Source organism: Alligator mississippiensis, chromosome 2 (assembly GCF_030867095.1).
Source record: "Alligator mississippiensis isolate rAllMis1 chromosome 2, rAllMis1, whole genome shotgun sequence".
NCBI lineage: Eukaryota > Metazoa > Chordata > Crocodylia > Alligatoridae > Alligator > Alligator mississippiensis.
Genome location: NC_081825.1, coordinates 261,662,816 through 261,683,573, shown reverse-complemented (window position 1 = coordinate 261,683,573; position 20,758 = coordinate 261,662,816). Strand labels below are relative to the sequence as shown.

The window sequence follows — 20,758 nt, the reverse complement described above, 5'->3', positions numbered from 1 at the left end:
ACTGTACTCTGCCTTGGTGAGGCCACAGCTGGAGCACTGCATGGAATTCTGGGCTCCACAATTTAGGAAGGACGTGGAGAAGCTTGAAAGAGTGCAGAGGAGAGCCATGCACATGATCAGAGGGCAAGAGAACAGGCCTTATGAAGAGAAGCTGTGAGCTATGGGACTCTTCATCCTGGAAAAGCGCAGGCTCAGGGGTGACTTGGTGGCAGCCTATAAAAGTACAGGGGTGTGGCATCAGGATCTAGGGGAAACACCTGTTCACCGGAGCACCCCAGGGGATAACAAGGTCCAATGGTCACAAACTCCTGCAAGACTGTTTTAGGCTGGACATAAGGAAAAACTTTTTTACTGTCCAAGCTCCCCAATGCCTGGAACAGACTCCCCCCAAGAGGTGGTGCAAGCACCTACTCTGGACACTTTCAAGAAACATTTGGACATTTATTTTGCTCGGATCCTTTGACCCTAGCTGACTTCCTATCCCTTGGGCAGGGGGCTGGACCCGATGATCTTATGAGGCCCTTCCAGCCCTAATGTCTATGAAATCTATTAAATTAAAAAAAAAAAAAAAGGATTTTTATTCAAAATCAGATTTTTTTAAACTTAATCGTATTTTTTGTTGGATTATAACATCTAACTATATACTATGAGACAATATATTCATGTAACCTTTCTAGAAAAGTTTTATAAATAGGTCACAACAGGCCATGGACTATATTAAGGGCCCAACCTTATGAGGTTCCCAGAGGCTCCTCTATAGATTAGTAAAGACAAAAGAAAACCACTCTACCCAATTGGACTCAGGGCTCAGTCCAGACAATTTCATTAAGTATCTCTCTGATGCTTAATTTCAGTTCTCAAATTGTGGATGCGTCTCCAGAGATAACATCCTTGCTAAAAGTAAATGGACAGGAGAGATAACAAACCTGATTACCTACCCAACCTTACTGTGTCTCTAAATTTGTATACATAAAATCAAGCCCTTACCTCTCTCACAAACTGGTTTCAAGCAGTTAAATGAATAGATATCAAACAACAAGAATGCACTTTTTATAGAAAACAATGATGAAATCAAGGCTTCCCAACCAGTGATTTAAATTGTGATTGAAATCATGATTTAAATCAAATCCACCCTGCTTGCTGGAACCTAGTTTTGGACATGAAAGCCTTATTCAGGTGACTGATCCCCATTCCCAGGGCCAATGTAGAATTGTATCCTATAGCCTATAACAGAAAGTAGTTAGTTACCTAGAATCTCCTGCATTTAGAAACAGAGATGGGCACCACGGAATACATGAATCAGGAAGCCCAAGAAGAAGTGCTGTGCTGCGCATAGATGCACCAAAGTTGCTGTTGGGGATGCTAAACCATTGCAGACACCTGCAAAAAATCATTCATTTGGTATGTCATGTCTCTCCAAGAGCTTCTTTCTGACATAGGTGCAGATTTCCTACATCAGCAGAGGACTGTAACACAGTGTGTCAAGTGTTTGCCTTGACACACCAGCATATTTACACTGACCTCTCTAAATCAGCCAACTTGCTAAATTCCATTACCAGACTTCTATCCAAGGTTAGGATTGATACATTCACTGGTGACTGTGATTGTCTGAGCAGTGTCTAACGAGAAAGAGTGGAGATGGTGAGACTAGAACATGTCCTGTGGGTGGCCTTAAATGAACACAGTCCAATTTGCTATAGGGAAAAACATGGTGATACTTAGGGATCTGGGTTTTCCATTTCCCAGGGAAAAGAATGTAAAAAAAATGTGGATTTTCCCTTTTAACTGAGAAAAATGCAGAATTCTCATTTTAACAAACATACAGATTTTCCACTTTTGCAAAGAGCTCTCTGTAGCTGGCAGAGTTCAAGCCTGCAAGAGGCTGGGGGGAGTGGGAGGAAGTTGGTCAGGCAGGGGGTACAATGTGCATGTACACACGTACGCACACACATAACTGCCAGGCCGCCTGGAGAGCAGCTCCTGCAGGTAAGTCTGGCAGGGGGAGTGCGGTTTGAGGCTGCCATAGGGAGGGAGGGAGTGAGTTGGGCAGGGACTGGGGCTGATGCCCAGCCAGGCAGTGCATGGGGCTTGTAGCTCAGGGCTGAAATACGCAGCCACAGGGCCCAGGTTGGGAGTGGGACAGGGCAGCAGGTGGCTCATTTGGGGGGGGGGGGGGGGGGGTGTGGAACGGGACAACAGAGGCTGGCTCCCTTCCACTGCATGCACTCCTGGGGGGGGGGATGTGTCCCCCAGACCTGTACACTGAGTAGGAGCAGTCTACCCACTGCAGGTTTGGGTTCTCTCCCCTGCTACCCTCTATGTAGCCCCACGGGCAAGACCTGGCACAGAGGGCAAAGCAGGGTGGGGGAGAAAAGCTCCTTGCCACTGCAAGCCCCACACTGCCTTGTCAAGGCACCACCTGCCTGCCCAGGAGCAACGGGGCGGTAGGGCGGAGTTGTGCCCCCCATTGCTGCTGGGCAGGCAGGAGGTACCTCACCAGGGTAGTGTGGGGATTGCAGCGTCAAGGGGCTTCCCTGCCCAGCCCACTCAGCCCTCTGTGCTGGGTCCTGCCCACTGGGCTGTGGAGGCCCTAGGGGGAGGGCAGCAGGGGAGGGAGCCCAAGCCAGCAGCAGCAGCCAGCCTGCCCCCGTCCCCCCTCTCCCTTGCACTCCACTCCGGCCATGCCTGCCACTGGGGAGAAGGAGCTCAGCTCCATACTGCTTCGTCGCCACAGTCTCTGCCTCCCATGGGCAGCAACCAGGGCTCGGGCACTGCTGTGGAGGGCAGGAGGCTGAGGACCTGGGCCCCTGGCCCCATAGCCCAGGCAGCTGGGGTCCCCTCGGGCAGGGCTGGGGAGTGAGGGGCCTGGACCTGTGTCCTGGTGAGCAAAGGGGGCAGGGGAAGCTCTGATTTTGCGAGATAAAAAAACCCCGAAATCAAAAAACAAAATTTATAGGTACTTAGAATTTATTTTATTATAGTGATCAAGGCACTGGTAGTCTTCCAATTTGCTTTAAAATTATAAATATAATCAATAAAACATTGTGTTCAATTGATACCCACACACACACAGTGGCATTTCATTTTAATTGTGTATTTGGGGGGTTTTATCAGAGAATCTGCAATTTTTAAACAGAGAAAATCAGGATCCCTGATTATCATGCTTGTGATTTCCTAAAAAATCATCATCTGAACATTAACAATACAAGACAACAGGTAGGATTATAGCTCAAAGGTGAGAAATGGGTCAGCAACAATTCGTTAAGGCAGGTGCTTCCTAGTTTATCACATGTGCAATGTGTACCACATGAGCGCAAGGCTCGAAACAGCCTCATGCCTAAAGGCTGACAGGATGCAGAGAATGAGATGCAAACAACCTCGTGTTCCATGGGATCAAGTGGAGCAACTTGAAGCTAAATTTATGAAGCTAAAGACTGCACAGAATAACATAAAACTTGCCCAGTGAAGAATGCAGAGGATAGCTCAGAACACATGTAAATAAATCAAACAAACTCCAGATAACAGCTTTTTATTTCTCCACAATAAAATCTTTATTCCTCTGAAATGCAAGACTGCTGAATTCTATTCTGAGATCTTCATTTACTGAGATAAACAAAAGTTCACAATATGTTTATACACACAATTTGATAAACCCTGATAATCTGAGGTAGTCTCCCTGAATCTAAAATTGTCTTATACTCTCTCCTTTATAACCAAAAGTTCTGAATATATAGTTACTCCACTCATTGCAATACTCTAAAGGGTCCTTTTCATATTTAAACATCTAATCTAGCATTATGGGCAGAAAAATGGAGTTCCATACATAAGTGGAAAAAGGACTTGGACCTTTCAGCAAAAATCTTTACAAAACAGGATAAGCAAAGACATGAATGGGAGAACAAAGTATTTCAGCTTTTTGTTCTGAAATTACTGCCAAATCGACTTTGACAGTACAGGACAATCCAAACTACTTAAAATGTATCCAAATGATCCAAAATTAAAGGTTTTGTGAATAACAATAGAGCATTACTCTTCCAAGATAACCTCAATAAAATGCTCTTCCACTTTAATTCATAGATCTTTCCTGAACTATTTAAACTGTTCAGAAAGATTATCCAAACTTCTTGAGAATTGTCAAAGCCAAAAGCAATCAACAAGACCCTACCCATACAATCAGTGATTTTAGATCAGTGGAGAAGCCAACCTGCAATAATACAACAGGAAACTTGGAATAATCAGTTGCTGGACTAAGGTCATGGCTAGGTACTCTGAAATGTTGAACTGATATACCCAGCTTGGAGCTGTTAATAGCAGATGAACTATATTATGATTGATTTTCCTGAAAAGGGGAGTTGGGGGGGGGGGGGAGTCAAGGGATGAAAGGGGGTGCAGAGGAAACAACATGATAGCAGCTTTCAAATGTTTGAAAGGCTGCTATAAAGATGGGGAAACACTGTTCTTCCCTGTCACAGAGAGCAAGACAAGAGGCAAGGTGTTCTACAGCAAAGAGGATTGAGGAAGATTTTTTTCCTGAGATTTGATCCAACTAAGAGCATTAGGACAATGGAACATGCTGCCTAGAGAAACTGGGGCATCTCTTCTACCTCAAGTTTTCAAGAAGGGGCTGAACAGGCATCTGTCTGGGATGGCTCAAGAACAGCAAATCCTGCATCTGTGAAGGAGGCTCAGCTTCACGTATTTTTCCTGATATTTGACCTAAATCTGCTTGTTGTTTACTGTATAGAATTGTGGAGACATCATATGTTGCCACTGAATTTCCCTCCCCAAAACCCTAATGTTATATGGATTGTTCTACCTCTGGCACTCAAGCAACCATGACAGGCCTTTGGCAGACCATGCAAATCACTTAGCCAGCCTCACTAGACTCTTGAAATGCTGTGGACTAATGTGATTAACAACAGTTATTAGCACCAATGTTATTAACAACAGTTATTCTCAATACTCCCTAAAAATCACTCATCTGTGCTGAGCATGGTTGTGACCTCCCATCTCTTCCACATTACTTCACCAGTTTGGGCTGAGAGACTTTTGGACAGGGTCTTCAGGTGAAACTGTCACCACATGCATGGAGAAGCTGAAACACTTTGGCTTTTTCCAATGCTCTTTTCCCCTCCCTTTTTAAAAGAGGTTTTTGTTCAGTGCTGGAGCCTTGTACGGCTCACAAACAGCTGCTGATTGATACCTGCAGCACAGAGAAGCCCTGGGGAATAACAAACTGTCATGTTTCCAGCAACATACAACTCACAAATGCCAACTGCAAAACTCCCCTAGATAGAAAACATTTGGGCAAATTAAACAACAAAGTCTGACTCTGCAGTACAGGGCTCTGCAGGACACTCACTGGGAGGGTTAATTAAGGTTTCCATGGGCGAGGAAGGGTCTTCTTTTTACAACTCCAGCTCTTGGCAGGAGTCTCCTGTTTATAATCACAAGATAAAACACTAAACCCCAAGTGCTGTGCTTGTCCTGAGAAAAGCCAAGCCAAAGTATGACCCTGGGCTGGATGGAAAATGTGAGCGTACACTAGCTTAGTGGTCAGGCTGCTGTGGAAACTTCAGTATCCAAGAGGAGGTAGCCCAGAGGAGAAGCCTGATAGGAAGGAGGGAATCCCCTCAGCCAAAGGACATTGAGGCCACTGGCACTACCTTCTGCTTTGGTACTCTTGCTCTGTCACTATGGATGAGATCTCTCTCCTCATTTCTGCCAGACTTCTGGACCCTTTGTCAGATGATTCCAAAGACAGGAATATGGGGACTGTCCTCTGAGGGCTGCCTTATAATGCCCCATCCCACATGGAGCCTCCAGCTGCACAACATGCCCTGGAAAACAAATATAACGGTGTCTCAATCCCCCTTTTACCAGGTTGCCATTGTATAACACCAGCAACTTTAGCACAGCTGCTCACACCTCTGTATTTGCTAGCAACTGAACTCCTTTCTTCCTTCCTAATACTGAGACAGCTGTTCTTTTCCCTCAGGTGACACCTCCTATTTTTGAGGAGACAGGACACAGTGGAGCCTTGGAAGTTTCCAACATGTTCGCAACAAGTTCAGCGATCGGATAGTTTTGGGGAGCCTGAGGCAAATGGAAGGTAAGTAGCTGACCTGCTCTCTCTTGCAGGCTTGAGTCAGTATTTGGTCTCCAGTTTTACAAAGCAGGACTCCAGTGTGGGTCTGCTGGGGAGGGTGCAGAGGATGCAGCTCTAAGATTTGAGTGCCTTACTGTGACCTGCAGGAATGGCACAGTTAGAGATGGACCTGTTCAATCTCTTTGTTCTTGGGCCAGGTGGACCTGCCCCAAAAGTGATGCCAGAAAGGACTATCCTCTGGGAAACTTCCCAGTGCCCTCTCTCATTTGCACAACTATGGGCCTATTCCAAAACATGGCATGACAGCATAGCTTTCACTTCCACCTCACTACCTGCTAGGTTGAGCAACAGACAAAAACTCCAGGTCCTTGAGGGGGGAAGAGCCAAGGATGGATAAAAATACTGCTTTCAAAAAAACCCCTCACATAGGAAGGGGGAGAAACCAGACATTTGTGGGATTCCCTGACAGCTCCGTGCAGAAGGAAGGGCTGGGCTGGAAAAAACAGAGCCCCAGGTTCTTGCCAAGATGTCTGAGGCCCGTCCTTTCCAAATTGCTCAAAGAAACAGCCAAGGCTCAGGCTTCCTTGTAACCCTTTCCACACACACCTAGAGGAAAAAAGGTTGTTCTGGACATTAACTCACTAAGTACCAGATTGCTAATTTCCCCTCCTGCCTAGAAAGCATCCAACAGAAAAACTAGGTTTCCCCCACAACAGCACTACTGAGATGGGAACCGGGGATGTTAACCCTATGAGCTCCACATTGGACATTTTCTACTGAATGAAAGGTTTAGCCATAAGGAAAGAATGAGGATCCAGGGCCACTTTGCGTAGGCTCACAGGATACTGGGAGAAAACTCAGGATCAGAAGTTAGTGATCTGTAAGGCAACTACTGCACTCCTTCCAGCCCTAAACTTCTGTGAACTAAATTTTTGTGTGAACTAAACACTCCTTTATCAAGTTAGGCATTAAGGAACAAAAAACAGCAAAGGTGATTTCAGCCACAGAAACCAAGGGTGGCAGCCGAGAGTCAGGGAAAGGAGAGATGATTGAAGAAGCAAGAAAAAAAAAAAAGAACATAACTATTGGCATGACCTGCATATATGCTTGATGCTTAATTGGCAACATCAAGGGAAAAGACTTGGGTATCTATGAAAACTTTTTTTCTGTATTCAGCAATGTTAAAAACAAAACAGAAAAGAAATCACCTCAGCAAGATGTTAGAATGTATAAACAATGGAATGATAGAAGTTAGGGTTATGCTCTCTTTTGAAGCACTGCATTCAGTCCTGGTCACCTCTACAAAGAAATAAAGCCAGACAATTGTTAGTGGCCTGGAAAGATTCCCATATAATGACTGAAAAGGCTGGGTCTGTTTAGTTTAGAGGAGACAAATAAGAAGGGACATGATAGAAACAGACTAAATGAATGGTGTAAAGAAGATAAATCAAATGTTGCTAATTTACTGTATTATTTAATCTACAAAGAAAGAGACATAGATAATCAATCAAACTGAAGGGCAACAGATTAAAAAGTATAAAAGGAAACTTTCATCCAAAGGTTAATTATGCTTTGTAACTCATTGCTACATCATACAATTAAGGTCAAAATTCTCAACAGGATTAAAACAAACAAACAAACAAACAACCCCAAAGCTGGATATTTAAATAAATAATAGCATCAACCCTATTAAGTTATTGTAAAAATAACTCATCCTGCTTCCAAGCAAAAACAACTAGTGGAGAATAATGAAGAAGCTTCTCCCTATGGACAAATTCCTTGCACCTGCCTCTGAAATGCTGACCATTTCTGGAGGTAGCTGAAATCAGCTAACCCAGGCTCTTCATCAGTATGAACAGACTGTGGGAAAGATGACAAATCTTCATCTCTCACTTTCTTCTGTCCTCCTCCTAGTTACCACTGAGATGGAGTAGGAATTGGAACAAATGGAAGTGAGACCCCCTATTCTGAAGGGAACAGAGGGATGAGGGTCCAGTACTGAAAGAAGCCGCTCCAGTTACCTACAAATAGATGACAAAAGCAGACCAAACCTGCCCAGGCCCAAGTAGAGAAAGAGAGTTAACATAGTAAGAACCCCTGAATTCAACTAGAGCCTATCAGAGAGGCCCTCAAGAAACAGTCCTACAAAAATGGCCAGAAGAAACTGAATGCAAAGGCCACATTCGCACAAGCCAGCTTGTGCCCTGTGCTGCCCTGCTGTGAGGCCCCAGCTTTCATTCCAGCTCACAAACCCAGCACTGGCTCCTAAATTCTCACACCACTCAGCCTAAACCCCCTTTGCCTCTGGAAAGGGTCCTGCGATTAATCTCACTTACTACCTCGGAAAAGTAACAGCGCAGAGGCTGCCAGCCAAGTCCGACTCAACAGTGTCTGGGGAGCCGAGGCTGCAGGGCCAGGCCTCAGACTGTCTGGGCAAGTCATGAGCTTTCCGCCTTTCCTCTCCCAGAGGCTCCAGACAGACAGAGCCAAGGCCTAGCTGTGGGAAGCAGGGTTCCTTCAAGACTGTGCCAACCTATGATACTGAGGCTCAGGGTGATTTTAGAGAAGACTGGGGAATAATTGGACCTGCCATCACAAGCTTCTCTGGCATGAGCCATTCAATACGCAAACAATGCAAGGCCAGTCATGTAAGCTTCAAGTCTGACTGACCCGATTCACCCCCACAGCTGTCATCACTGACTTTCCAGAAGGGATAAGTTAAGGTGAGAGGATACCTGTGGTGGTAGAGGAGATAGTATATGCCAAGTGGTAGGAGATGGAGGAGGAGCATGCACTAACTTGCAGCTCATTCTGTTTCTAGACCTTAGTACTACCCAGACAGTATGCTCCCTAGGACTTTCAGAAGCAAATGCTTCTTCCCATGCCAAAGCCTTGGACTGAAGTGTCAAGATGCTGCCAAGAAGAAATGGACGAAAGCCTTGTAACAAACAGTAATTGTATCCCACCTTTAATTCCCTCTGGAACCCTGTCCTGCCTCACTAGGGAGATAGGGAGGTCAATACAACGGAAGTCGATAAAAATACCCTCAATCAACTCAAGTCTTCATGAGAGAGACTTGCAGTAGAATCAAAGCCCAAGGGCTTTGGATTCCTCATGTACCAGTCTTTATATAAGCAGCTATTTTGCTCTGCCTCACAGGGACTCTTCTATGCAATTCTTCCTAACAGCATTGACCATGCAGGCAGCAAGATAAAGGGACATGAAGTTGGGGTCTCTCTCAGTAGCTTCTTAGCTAGTAATAATCACACAGGCCACCAGAAGAATAATGGGCATCAGCATGACCTTGTGCTAAAGACTCTTCCTTGCCCACCCTAGGTGTGTAGGCAATACATTCTGCTACTGGCAGATATATAACAAAGTGCAACTAGGCCTCCTGGAGTAAGAGATCTAGCAAGGGAAAGAGAAGGGGAAGGAAGGGGATTGTATAAGGGCAAGAGCGGCTAATTTATGGCATGTGTGCTACATGTGGGGCATGCAGCAGACCAGGGAGGAGACAGGCAACTCTACAGCAGATATGAGAGGGAGCAGAAAATAAAGCAGCAAATTAGGGAAGCAGCACAGGGCAGACAGCAGGAAGCAGAGCAGCAGATTGGGCAGGAATAGAGTAGGGCGTGGAAAGCAAAGCAAGCTGATCAGGCAGGAAAAAACAATGGGAGTGGAGAGGCTGTGGAGTCAGTCTTGGGATGCCTGACAAAAAGGTTGGCTCCCACCGATGTCAGGATATCACTAGCAGACAGAAAGCGCTGCCTAATGCTGAGACAGAGCTCACTAGCAGCCTTGCCCTCAGGGCAGAATCAGATGTTGCATCTGTCCCACTGCAAGTTGTGCCTGTGTTTGTCCCTGGAAAACAAAACTGTCCCAACACTGGCAGGCACACACATTGCCCTTCCAATCAGGGTTTAGTGAGCAGCCAAATGCACTGCCCCTTTTCAGCCATTGATTCAATGATGCAGTCCCAGGACAACCATTCAGATGTACTTTGCAATGTCCTGGGACAAACTGCTAGCACTTCTTGTTCTGTGAACCTTTTTAGTGATTGTCCATGTCCATTGTCCCAGGACATCTGAACAACTGCATGTTGTCCCAGGATAAAATGGTTCCTTGGACAAATGCAACATCTGTTTCTTGCAGAAATGGAGAAGGGGGGAGACAGAGGCATAGGCTGGATGTAACAGACATAACGCTGAGCTGCCAATGCTAGAGTGAGTGGGCCTAGCTGCTGGCACTTCTGTGCTGCCTCACTAGGGAGGTGTGAAGGTCAATGAAGAGTTTGCTAAGACTGAACTGAGGGGCTATTGTGTAGCCTTCAGCAACCACTACTCTCAACTTTCATTTTTTCTGGGAGCAATCAGTGCAACACAGGCTCCTCAGCCACCGACTTAGCCTGCACCCACCTGAGCTATAACCACGTGGCTAGCACAGCACAAGGTGGTGGAAAGGCAGTCCCAGCCCTCACATGGGTCTGTGGGACACTAAATGAGTAGCCCAAGGGCAGGACACTCCATATCATATCTCAAGGATTAGACTACCAGAAAGAAAACACCACAGAAAAATCACCAGCAGAACCAGGCAGGGGAGAAATCAGTCGGTGGTTCTCCAGATAACCCAGAATTCTCTCCTTTCTTATAGCAGGGAACCTAAAGCCCATACCCCTGTTGCCATCCCCCCATGCCAATGCCCTGCTCATAGAATCTAACAACATCTCTCCCCCTGCTTCTTTCTGGGCTTTGGTTGTCTATTATTGGCACACCTTGTCTCCCCTTCCCCACCCCCTTGAGAATATTGTGCTTATTTGACATTCCTGGATGTAGTTAGAGACACAAGATTCAAGTTTCACAACTCCAGAATTCAGAATCATTTCTTACCTTGTCAACACTGGGGAAGATGTACCTACCTCTGCCCCTATCAAAGGCTATAAATGCCTCTTGGATCTAACAAACAAAGCTATTACCTCTAACTCTCTTCAAGGTAAGGTACCAATTTTGCAAACCAAAGTCAACAAGTTTCAGCCTTTCTCCTGCTACAAGACTATTATTTGACAATATAAAAACCTACAACCAGCTGGATGCTTAACTTGCACTCAGAATAAAATGCATTTAATTAAATTCAACAGAAAAATCAAAACACAGTAAAAATTACTGAACTGACTAGAACAAAATGGCGGGGGGGAGAGAGTAACCAAGATAAATCATCTTAGGGGAGGATGCCCGAATTTCAGACTCTTGCTACATGGGACACAAGGCCCTGCCTTTAATCACAAGAGAAAAAGCACTAATTCCTCATTTCCAATGAGTGATGGAGGGATTACAAGAAAGAATTTGGATCTGGGATGTGTAAGGTATACTTCTACCTTTGCAGGTCTCCTACAGCATTTTTTTCACACCCTCTGCACACTAAGAACTTTCACAAGGTAACTCCCAAGATTCAAACCAACAGCTGAAGTGATCTAGGACTAAGTGGAGAACATGACATGATCACACAAAAAGAATAAAAACAGCAGGTTCTTGAGATATCACCAGGAGGTCTGAGGACCACAGCTGATGAACCAAGATCAGAACAAGGTTATGTTAGCCTCTCCCAGGTGTCAGAACCCAGTAATTGAATGCCTATGGCACAGTGGAAAATTCCATTGATTTGATGCCTATACCACAGAGGGAAATTCCGCTATTACATCACAGTGGAAAATTCCAGCACAGGGGAAAATCCCGCCAAGTCCAACGACTGCATGGTTTGAACGTGCGCCACCCATTGGCTGGTTCCAAATTATTCCTACCTGGCGACTAGTAATTGGCTTACGGACCATATAAAAGTTAAGGCAGTTTCCGCCCAAGTTGGAGAACTCCGCATACACCTCGAAGTAGACTTGGCGGACTGATCACCCACCAACGACTCCCCGTCACCGACTTACCTGACGTACCCCATCCCTGCATGCTCGATAAGCCGTTCACTGACGTCTCGTTTCATTCGTGTCAAAGAGCTCTCGTCACATTTGTAACCGTAACCTAAGCCAGTTTCTCTACCTGCACTGTGTTCATCGACGGTGTAAGTAAACAATCTCGTTACAACCAATACGCTCCAGTGCCTAATTCCGCTCCATCAGTCAAAAGTACCCACCTGCTGTTTCAGGCTACTGGCCATAGCTCCGCAAGCCACTCAACCGCCACACCAGGGAATTTTCTCCCTCCCCAGGACTCAAAGAATCCATGGAAAGAAAGGAAAAGGCGTATACAGCTTATTATCCTAGTGGAAAAGAAACACCTCTTAAACTTGAACTCAGAGGTTCTTGCCCTCTCCCCTCCTCCAAATGATACATCTCAGCATTATTTTGCTTTATAAAAGTTCACAAACCAAGACAGGTTTAAAGAAAAAGATATAGATTGTTCCACTGGTGAACCCTTGCCAGAAAGACTGCCCATATAATGTGTAGAAAAAAAATGAGGCAGGGAGGCAGCTACTACAAGCAAATCCAAAGAATCCCCTATAAACGTTAAAACTCTCAGTAGCTGTAAAAGTTTCTGACTTTAGTCAAGTCTCACAAAGACCCTACAGGGCCCAAGCCCTGAATCTTTGATCGCCCCAGAATCCTTTTCAAGTAATAAATTATCCCAACAACCCAGATGCCTAAAAGAAGATTCTACAATAAAATGTCCACAGAAACATAGAGGTTGTCTTAAACCACAGAAACAGAGTTTTACTCCATTTCTCAATCCTACTAATAGCTTGGCTTTAGTGAGTGGCAGCAAGTTTCATGGGTTAATTATGTACTTCATGAAAGATTCCTTTTAATAGTTTTGTGTTTGTTGTTTCAGTTACAGTTATTATTCTTTGTGAAAAAGGTCCATTTGGGTCTTCTTAAAACAGATAGTCTTGTGTGTGTGCCTACAGTAGTATCTTCTCTTTCTGCTTTATTTTCTTTTTTAAAAAAAGTGACCAAAGATTTCCAAGTGAGGACAGAGCACTAATTCATAGTGGCATTATAGTATTTTCAGTATTAGTCTCTACTTGTCTCTTAATATAACTTAAGAACCTGTTTGCCCTTTGGCTACAGGAAATCTAGCTTCTTTTCAAGAGAACATACTGGTAAACCACCTTTGGAAAAGTGGGAACTAAAGAAGAGAAAAGCCCAGCAGTATGAAAAGTGTAAGTCCCAGGCCTTCCAAGAGAAACAGATCTTTGAAACCAAGCCCCAGTGACACTGGAAGGGCTTCAGATTTACCTAAGAAACCACTAGAAAGCTGTAGTGTTGAGCTTTATATGCTGATGCTTGAGTTGGAGCTGCAGATGGACTTCTGTGTGTCAGCAAAGGCCAGATATTACTACCTGCCCAAAATAAAGGGCCCACTGACAAGATATTCTCAATGAGTTCCACAGCTGAGACCCAATGTCCTGTGGAAACAGATTAGGAAGACACTTCTTTTCAAAAACACTTCCAGTATCCAACAGAGTAACTATGGAGATGTGACATCAGTCAGCTATGACTCTAAACCAAAAGGATCAACTGCAGTACACTGGGGTGTCAAACACAGCCTACAGGCTGTATCTCACCCACGGTGATGGGTCATCCAGCCCACAGGGCTTCTGCCCATGGCTGTCAGCAGCAAAGGAGTTAACCTCACCAATGGTCAACCCCCTGTTGCTGCAGCTGCCAGAGCCATTGTGTCAGTGTTGCCAGCACCCAAGGTGTGAATGCTGCTAGAGAATTTAGTACTTTCAATCGCAGCTGATGACTAAAATTGGCAGCAGTCAGTAACAGTGGTTAAGCAGCAGTATTCTTAACTCCCTGGCTGTTGGATACATCAGCACAGCGGCTGTGCCAGCTGCAGCCAGAAGCCCCACAGGTCCAAGGGGTGTTCTTTCAGTGCCTGAGACCTAAGTGCTCCACTGAATGTACCATGACTGAATCTTACACTAACACTAGCAAGACAGGGTTTTGTACACAATTAAATAGGTCTACAGTTTAAACTAACCAAAATGGTAGATGAGGCAACAATTCTGGGGCTACTCGATGTGCCAGTGTAAAATGTTGTTCAGGGCACTAAGACAGTGGAGGAGTGCAGACCAGGTATTGCGTGTGCAGCCTTTAACAATGAAATTACTTTAGAGTGATGCCGAAATCGTAAGACCTACAGCAGTACAAAGAAAGAGTCCTTTAAGAAGTAGCTGCTTTCTCTGCTAAGCCTGCAGCTCATCCCCACTGGTACAGGCAGTGTGAAGGAGGAAACAGAAGCACTAGGGCTGCCTGTCCTCTGCTGCTCTCATAGGCTGTACACCTGTTGGATAAGTTCTTTATTTGGATTAGGTAATAACTCCCCTGGCTGTGCTCCAAGAGCAGAATCACTGCCTCTCAATCACACTAACCCCCACAGGCAAACAGTGTACTGGGACAGGCGAAGGCCAGGAATTCATTTCTCACATTCCTCTTCTACAGGTGGGGAAGACAGACTGATGTAAAAAGGACTACTCAGGTCATAATCTTTCCGCATAGGACACCTCTTATGATTTGCCTCCCTCTTCTAGCAGTCATCAGGCCATAGTGATAAAACATTAATTGGACTTGTGCAGAGCTTTTTTAGACACAGAGCTCAAGCATTTGAGGGGGTCACACTCATTATTCCTACTCTACAGGAGGCAGAAAAGCAATTTTCATGAAGGGGTGCAGGATGTTGGTGTCAGGAAAAGACTGGGACTCAAAAGTAACTGGATCCTTGTCCTGCACTCAGTCTAGTAGACTACAGCATACCCACTTAACTCCTAGCCACTAACACCAATGAAAGGCCCATTCAGAAACCCTGGGTCTTATCCTACCACTCTCAAGACTCATACAGTCATCCCCGTTACAGAATCATACATAGTCCTCTGTTAAGAGCCCCAGGGCATAATAACCACTAATGCAAATTTCTGTGTTGTATTTTGCTTAGAAAAATGAGGGAAAAAAGGGGACTATTCAAGTGGAAGCTTCTAAGAAAGGGATTCCCTGCTGCTTTTCTTTTGTCTTCAAACTCTCTAAGTTTTACATTCGAGGAAAAACCAAGCTCAGGTCCTACTAGAGATTCCTTTCTGCCAAATAACAAATTATACCTGGCACACACATTGTAGCAGCAGAGAAAACCCAGTCTTCCCAGATTTACAGATCCAAAGGAGGTCAAAAGAGCTCAGATGGACATCGTCTAAAGAGTTACCACCACTATTTCCAGTTTTCCAACCCTTCCCTTACTGCACCCAAACCCCTTCCAAACCTTGCGATTTGGGTCCTTTTTCATAGGCTGTTTCTGGTAGTGGTGCTGGAGAAATGCTGGGAATTGTTACCTTATATATTGAAAAGTACTCCAGAGCAAGAAGTCAGCAAGTCTGAGAAGAAGTTCCTGGATGCTGTGCTGCACAGTCTTCTCCATTAACAAGTGACGGGTAAGCAGCTTAACTTACCTGACTGCTGAGAAGGGCCTGCTGTCCACTATGCGAGTGTCCGACTGAACAGCCCATAAGGACCTGCTAGTGCTAAGTGCTGAGTGGTGACTGGGAGGGGAGGCTGTGTTCCCTTTGCTTATGGCTGCACTTGCCAGGTTCAGGTTTGTTAACTAAAAACAAACAAAAAAAGAGATCAGAAACAACAAAGACAAGGGAGCAGCAACAGGTGGTTCTGAATAACGTACAGCTAAAGGGACCACCCACTAGTACAGAGTTTTATAATGAAAAGAAGACTTCTGGAGAAATTTTCCTTTCTTCTCTAGAGAAAGGAGTCCTGAATGGAACTAAAATTGTGCTGGCAGTATGTAGTGGAGTGGGCAACGGCAAAAGGGCAAAAAAAACCCTAGACAAAAGACTGATAGTCAAGAACAATGAAACCATGAAAAACCTAATCTGTTTTCAGCCAGACATTCCCCCACCACTTCCCTCTAGCATAGTGCAAATGACCATACCAGCCTCTCTCTGCCCATTTACCATAACCTGGGTCACTGAGCAAGCTCTCTCTATATATGCATATTTATAAATGACCCATCATCGTAGGCATCTTCTATACAGATTCAACCAAATTCTATTGCAAATGAGAGAAGTTTGCCATCACATCTTTACAAAGCTGTTCATCCATATAAGAGGAGGAATCAATTAATGACTGTTGTTGGGATTGGGGGTGTGGATGGGACTGCCTTTGCTCTAGCAAAATTATAATAAAATTGCAAGTATATTTTAAAATATAAAAATGCATTCAATTGCATCCTTCTCCCATCACCATTTTTGTGCCACTTTTCTTCTTAAGAAAGCAAACTCTTTGAATAATTTCTGTCTGTTAGCATGTCTGAAGAGTACCCAGCACAATAGGCCAATTGTACTGACTGCCATAATATTCAATTATGTAAAAAGCTCTGTTAAAAGCTCTGTTAAAAGAACATTACTAAGGTTGCACAACAAAGCACTGACGATTCAGGAACTGCCAAAATTAAAGCTGTTTGTGGAACTAATTCATCTGCCTTCTGGGCATGCATTATAATACAATCTGCAATTACCTAATCACACAATGTTTTTTTCATGACACCCGTCTCATTCAGAGCACAGAACTCATCTGCTCTGGGGATGAAACAGGGCTATATAGTGAATGAGGCTGTTGTCTATAGGATCCCTGCCCCATTTTTTGTAGCAGCTGAAAGGTATGCAGTGAATGAATCGATGAACTGAGAGAAGGGAAGAGGCAATCTCATAGCTATCTCTGCCACAGAGCTTCTATGTGATGATAGCCAAATCACTTAAACAAAATGTTTCACAAGAGATCATTTACTGTGCGTTTCTAAATCCGAGTACTTGACTTTGCAACTTTAACGATGTTATTTTTATTTACTTACATGCAATTTCCTAAATTAAAACAAGAACAAAAAATCCATTTGAATGCCATCATATGACATCATATTGACGCACAAAAGGTTGGTCAGCAGGGTTGCAATCTTTATATCCACTGCGCTGACCTCTGCTAGTTGAGCAAATGGAGTAGCTGAATGCAGGCATACATGCCATCCCTGATGTGGGTCAATGGGAGGGTTAGTGCACTGGGTGAAATTCAGGAATCTTGGCTTCCATCAAAGGCTCTGTAGGGGAGTGCTTATTAGTGGGCACAGACTCTTCCACCCATCTCCCCTATGCTCGATTCCTCCTGTCTCTTCCTCCTCAACTCCTGTCCAAGTGCTATTCTTCTCACCTAGTCAATCCCAGTCTCCCCTCAGTCTCTTGCCCTGCTAATCCTAGTTTCAGTCCTAATTTATTCTTCCACTCAGCCACTCTACTTTAGACAGTCCTTTGTTTCCTCCTCAGCCAGGCTTTGGACAAATGCATTTTTATCCACTTCAAAAAGGGAGAGAGAGCTACTGTTTGGGGAACACAGCTCCCTACCCCATATTCAAGTCAGGCAGCTTTACCATGCTCTCTCAGTCTAGTGCAGGGGTTGGAGTGGCTCACTGGGAATGCAGGAGACAAGACAGCCTGAGAATGAAACAGGGCTAGGGCTGCAGTGGTTCTGCCACACTTGTACTGCTACAGAATCATTCAAATGTAACAACTGCATCCGAATTTATACTGGTATCCTCTGATATTGCTACAATTGTTATCTGTCCCTATGTGCACCAATCTGTCTTCCTCTATTTCTAATCTCCAGTTGACCCTCCCTCTGCCCGTTCTTTCTATCCCCAATGGAGCCCAGCATCAGTCTCCATCCTCAGGCTCCTTGTCCCAGTTTCTTTTCCCATTAAGTTCCAGATCATCTACTACATCCCAGATCCCTGTCAGACATGTCTCCCTCCAAACACTCTTTTTCTGCCTCGCTGGTTTACAGTCTCCCCTCCCAACCTTAGTTTTCCCATTGCCCACTATTCCTTCTTTGACCAATTAACTCCCTCTACCCGATGCATGAGTCTGAATTCAAGTCAAGCAGCTTCCTTTGCCATACCACCTCAGCCTAGGCAAAGGTTGGAATGGCTCCTTGTGAACAGTGAAAACAGGGATCCTTCCATCTCCTATGGTCCAGAGTTGCAACTGCAAGAAAAGCTCTTTTCAGCCCAAACTGGAGCATCCTTAGTGTGGAGGGATGGGATTTAAGGAATGTTTCCAACGGAATTTAGCTGGTAGGCTCTAGCAAGTCTCTAGACAGAGACTAGATTTTCACAGGGATGATAGAAGACACAAAATCTACCCAACCCACAAAATTTCAAGTCACTCCTGTCAAATACAAGAAAGGAGTTATAGCTTCTCAAACAGTTGTACCAAAAACTTATTTCTACCCAGCCCCCTGCTTGTGGAAGTACCTGAACTGCTTTGGCTAACATTTTCTATAAATAGTCTCTGCTGGCAAAACACCCAGCAGGGAAATTCAGCCCAAATTATAAAAATTAGACCACTGGTTCTCAACCAGGGTGCCTTGAGATCCTTTCAAGGGTGCCAGGGTGCTACACAAGGTTAGCACTCAGGTATGCAAACATGTTTCACAGGATAAACCCAGAGATTTCAAATAAGAATATATAGTGTTAAAAATATTCTGTCCTACTGCAGTCTGAGTTTTCAGCAACCAAAAAACTGCTCTAGTATATTTTGTGAGTCAAAAATGGGTGAAAACTAAGAGCTAGGATTTTCTGAGGGGTGCTACAAATCTTGTAAGGGGTGCCTTGAGTCTAAAAAGGTTGGGAACCGCTGAGTGACATTGTTAAAAGCAATAAAAAAAAAAAAAAAGAAGCAATCGTACAATGAGAAGCTGGATGACATTGGTACAAAAGTTTCTGCCTCGAAGAACACCCCTTAAGATACTACTTTTGGCTTATGAAACAAAAGTGAAGTGAGAAGGAATTTTCTTACTATGATAGTTCCACCCAAAGAACAAAGCTTAAAAGAACACCTTTTTGGCACCAGGGGCAATTTTCTTTCTAACCAATTCAAAATGGATACTGTTTTGTAACATGATAACTCTCTATGGAACTTGAATAAAAATGGTTTTAAAGCCTGTCATTTGTTTCAAATATTGGTCCTGTATCTATAAATTAACCTAGGGCTGCTGTTGCATTTTTTAATGTGTGTAAGGGTACTGTGCCAATAATTCATGTTGAATTCATGCTCATCTCAAATGCTACACTTGTATTCATAAGCACTGTTAAAGCCACTGCTATGCTTTTACCATAGTTATGGCTGCTTAATTAATTTTGTTTGTCAGTTAGGTGATTGTTATAGTGTATTATTAACTTATACTCATCTATTGCTTGTCTTTTACTTATTCCGTTCATGCACCTGCATACCAACAAGTTTTTATTAATCAGTTCAATGGCACTGGCAAATTGTGTCAGGTCATCAACTTTGTCTTCAAGAGTACTTTTGACTATCAGAATACTTTTGCTGCTTCCCACAGTGTTTTATTATATGTGACTACCATCAATTCTTATATAATAAAGGGCTTAAGAATAAAGGGGTTAGTCCATTTGTCTGTCTGTCTGTAATGCTCTTAGAACACTCCGGTTGGTTAGTGAAACAACCAATCAGAGTGTGGAGCACCACCATGACAGCAGGGATGGAGTAGAGGAGGAGAGGCCAACACCGCTGGCAGAGGGAAGCAGAAGCAACAGTGGGGCAAGCTCCCCTCTCCCCCCACACCATTCCTGGAAGGCGGCAGCAGTGCGGGGGTGGTAGCACTACATCCCCGCCTCCCCCCATCATTCTTGATGGGCAATTCACTAGTAGTTCTATAATAAGGGAAGTCAACCCCTGTCATGCATGCCAGAGTGTGGAACACAGGCATTTTGCTTGGTACACTTCAGTGAAGGGGCTGTGGCTGCGCTGCCACAACAAGTATCAGGCCCTTCACAGCTCCCCCAACATCCACCCCTGGAGCATCTTACAAGTCAAGGTTGTGTTTTTGGCACTCTGCCCAAAAACATTGCCAGCTACTGTCCTATAACACTGACTGAAGCGTTATTTTGATGCTCCAGAAGGTGGTATTAAGGCCTTTTGTAGTACTATGTTAATACTGAATATGTATATTGTGGTAGCAGTTAAAAGCCTCAAACTATATGGACCTCTGTATTAGGTCCTGTACACATATTTAATAGTTGATGGAACCTGCCCCCCCAGTAACCATACAGTCCTAAAAAGACATGAGACAACAGGTAGATCAGTCCAAAACAAGTGGACCATGGTGACAAATGCAGTAGGATATATGGAATTCCTAACTAGCTAGTAGCAGGGATCACAACTCTCTTAGAGAAGACTGGTGTTGAGAGGACATCTATTCAACTCTTTCCTCAACACACCAATATCAGGGTGCATTTAGTTATAGTTGTATCACTCCTTCACCCTTAGCAAGCTACTTTGGTACAGTTCCCCCTCTGATAGCCTATCTTTGTTTATTTTAAAGCTGCCTTTCCAGACAAAACAGGTGAACAAATAGCAGATTTCACACATTCCAGCTAGACAGGTGTTTAAATTACAACAGGATTAAATACATGCAACAAATTCAGAGAGAAGGAAAGATTGAGAACACCATAGAAAGTGTGGGGCATATTTGCAGCCAGCCCACCCGGTTAGGTGTAACTGCTTGTTACTGATCCATGCTCTGATAGCTTTCAGCTGCTATAATTAGCCTGTCAGGACTTTGCTTTGGTGAATTCC

At 44.3% G+C, this 20,758-nt stretch overlaps 1 protein-coding gene across 6 annotated transcripts in view; it reads right to left on the bottom strand.

Moving 5' to 3' along the window:
- Positions 1-20,758, bottom strand: part of TTLL5 (tubulin tyrosine ligase like 5) — a 178,291-nt gene that overhangs the window by 60,781 nt on the left and 96,752 nt on the right. For all 6 annotated transcript variants that reach the window (XM_019499231.2, XM_019499232.2, XM_019499233.2 and 3 more), the window contains exon 29: positions 15,554-15,705. In XM_019499231.2, coding sequence (XP_019354776.1) covers positions 15,554-15,705 — 152 coding nt within the window. The remainder of the gene's footprint in view (positions 1-15,553; positions 15,706-20,758) is intronic.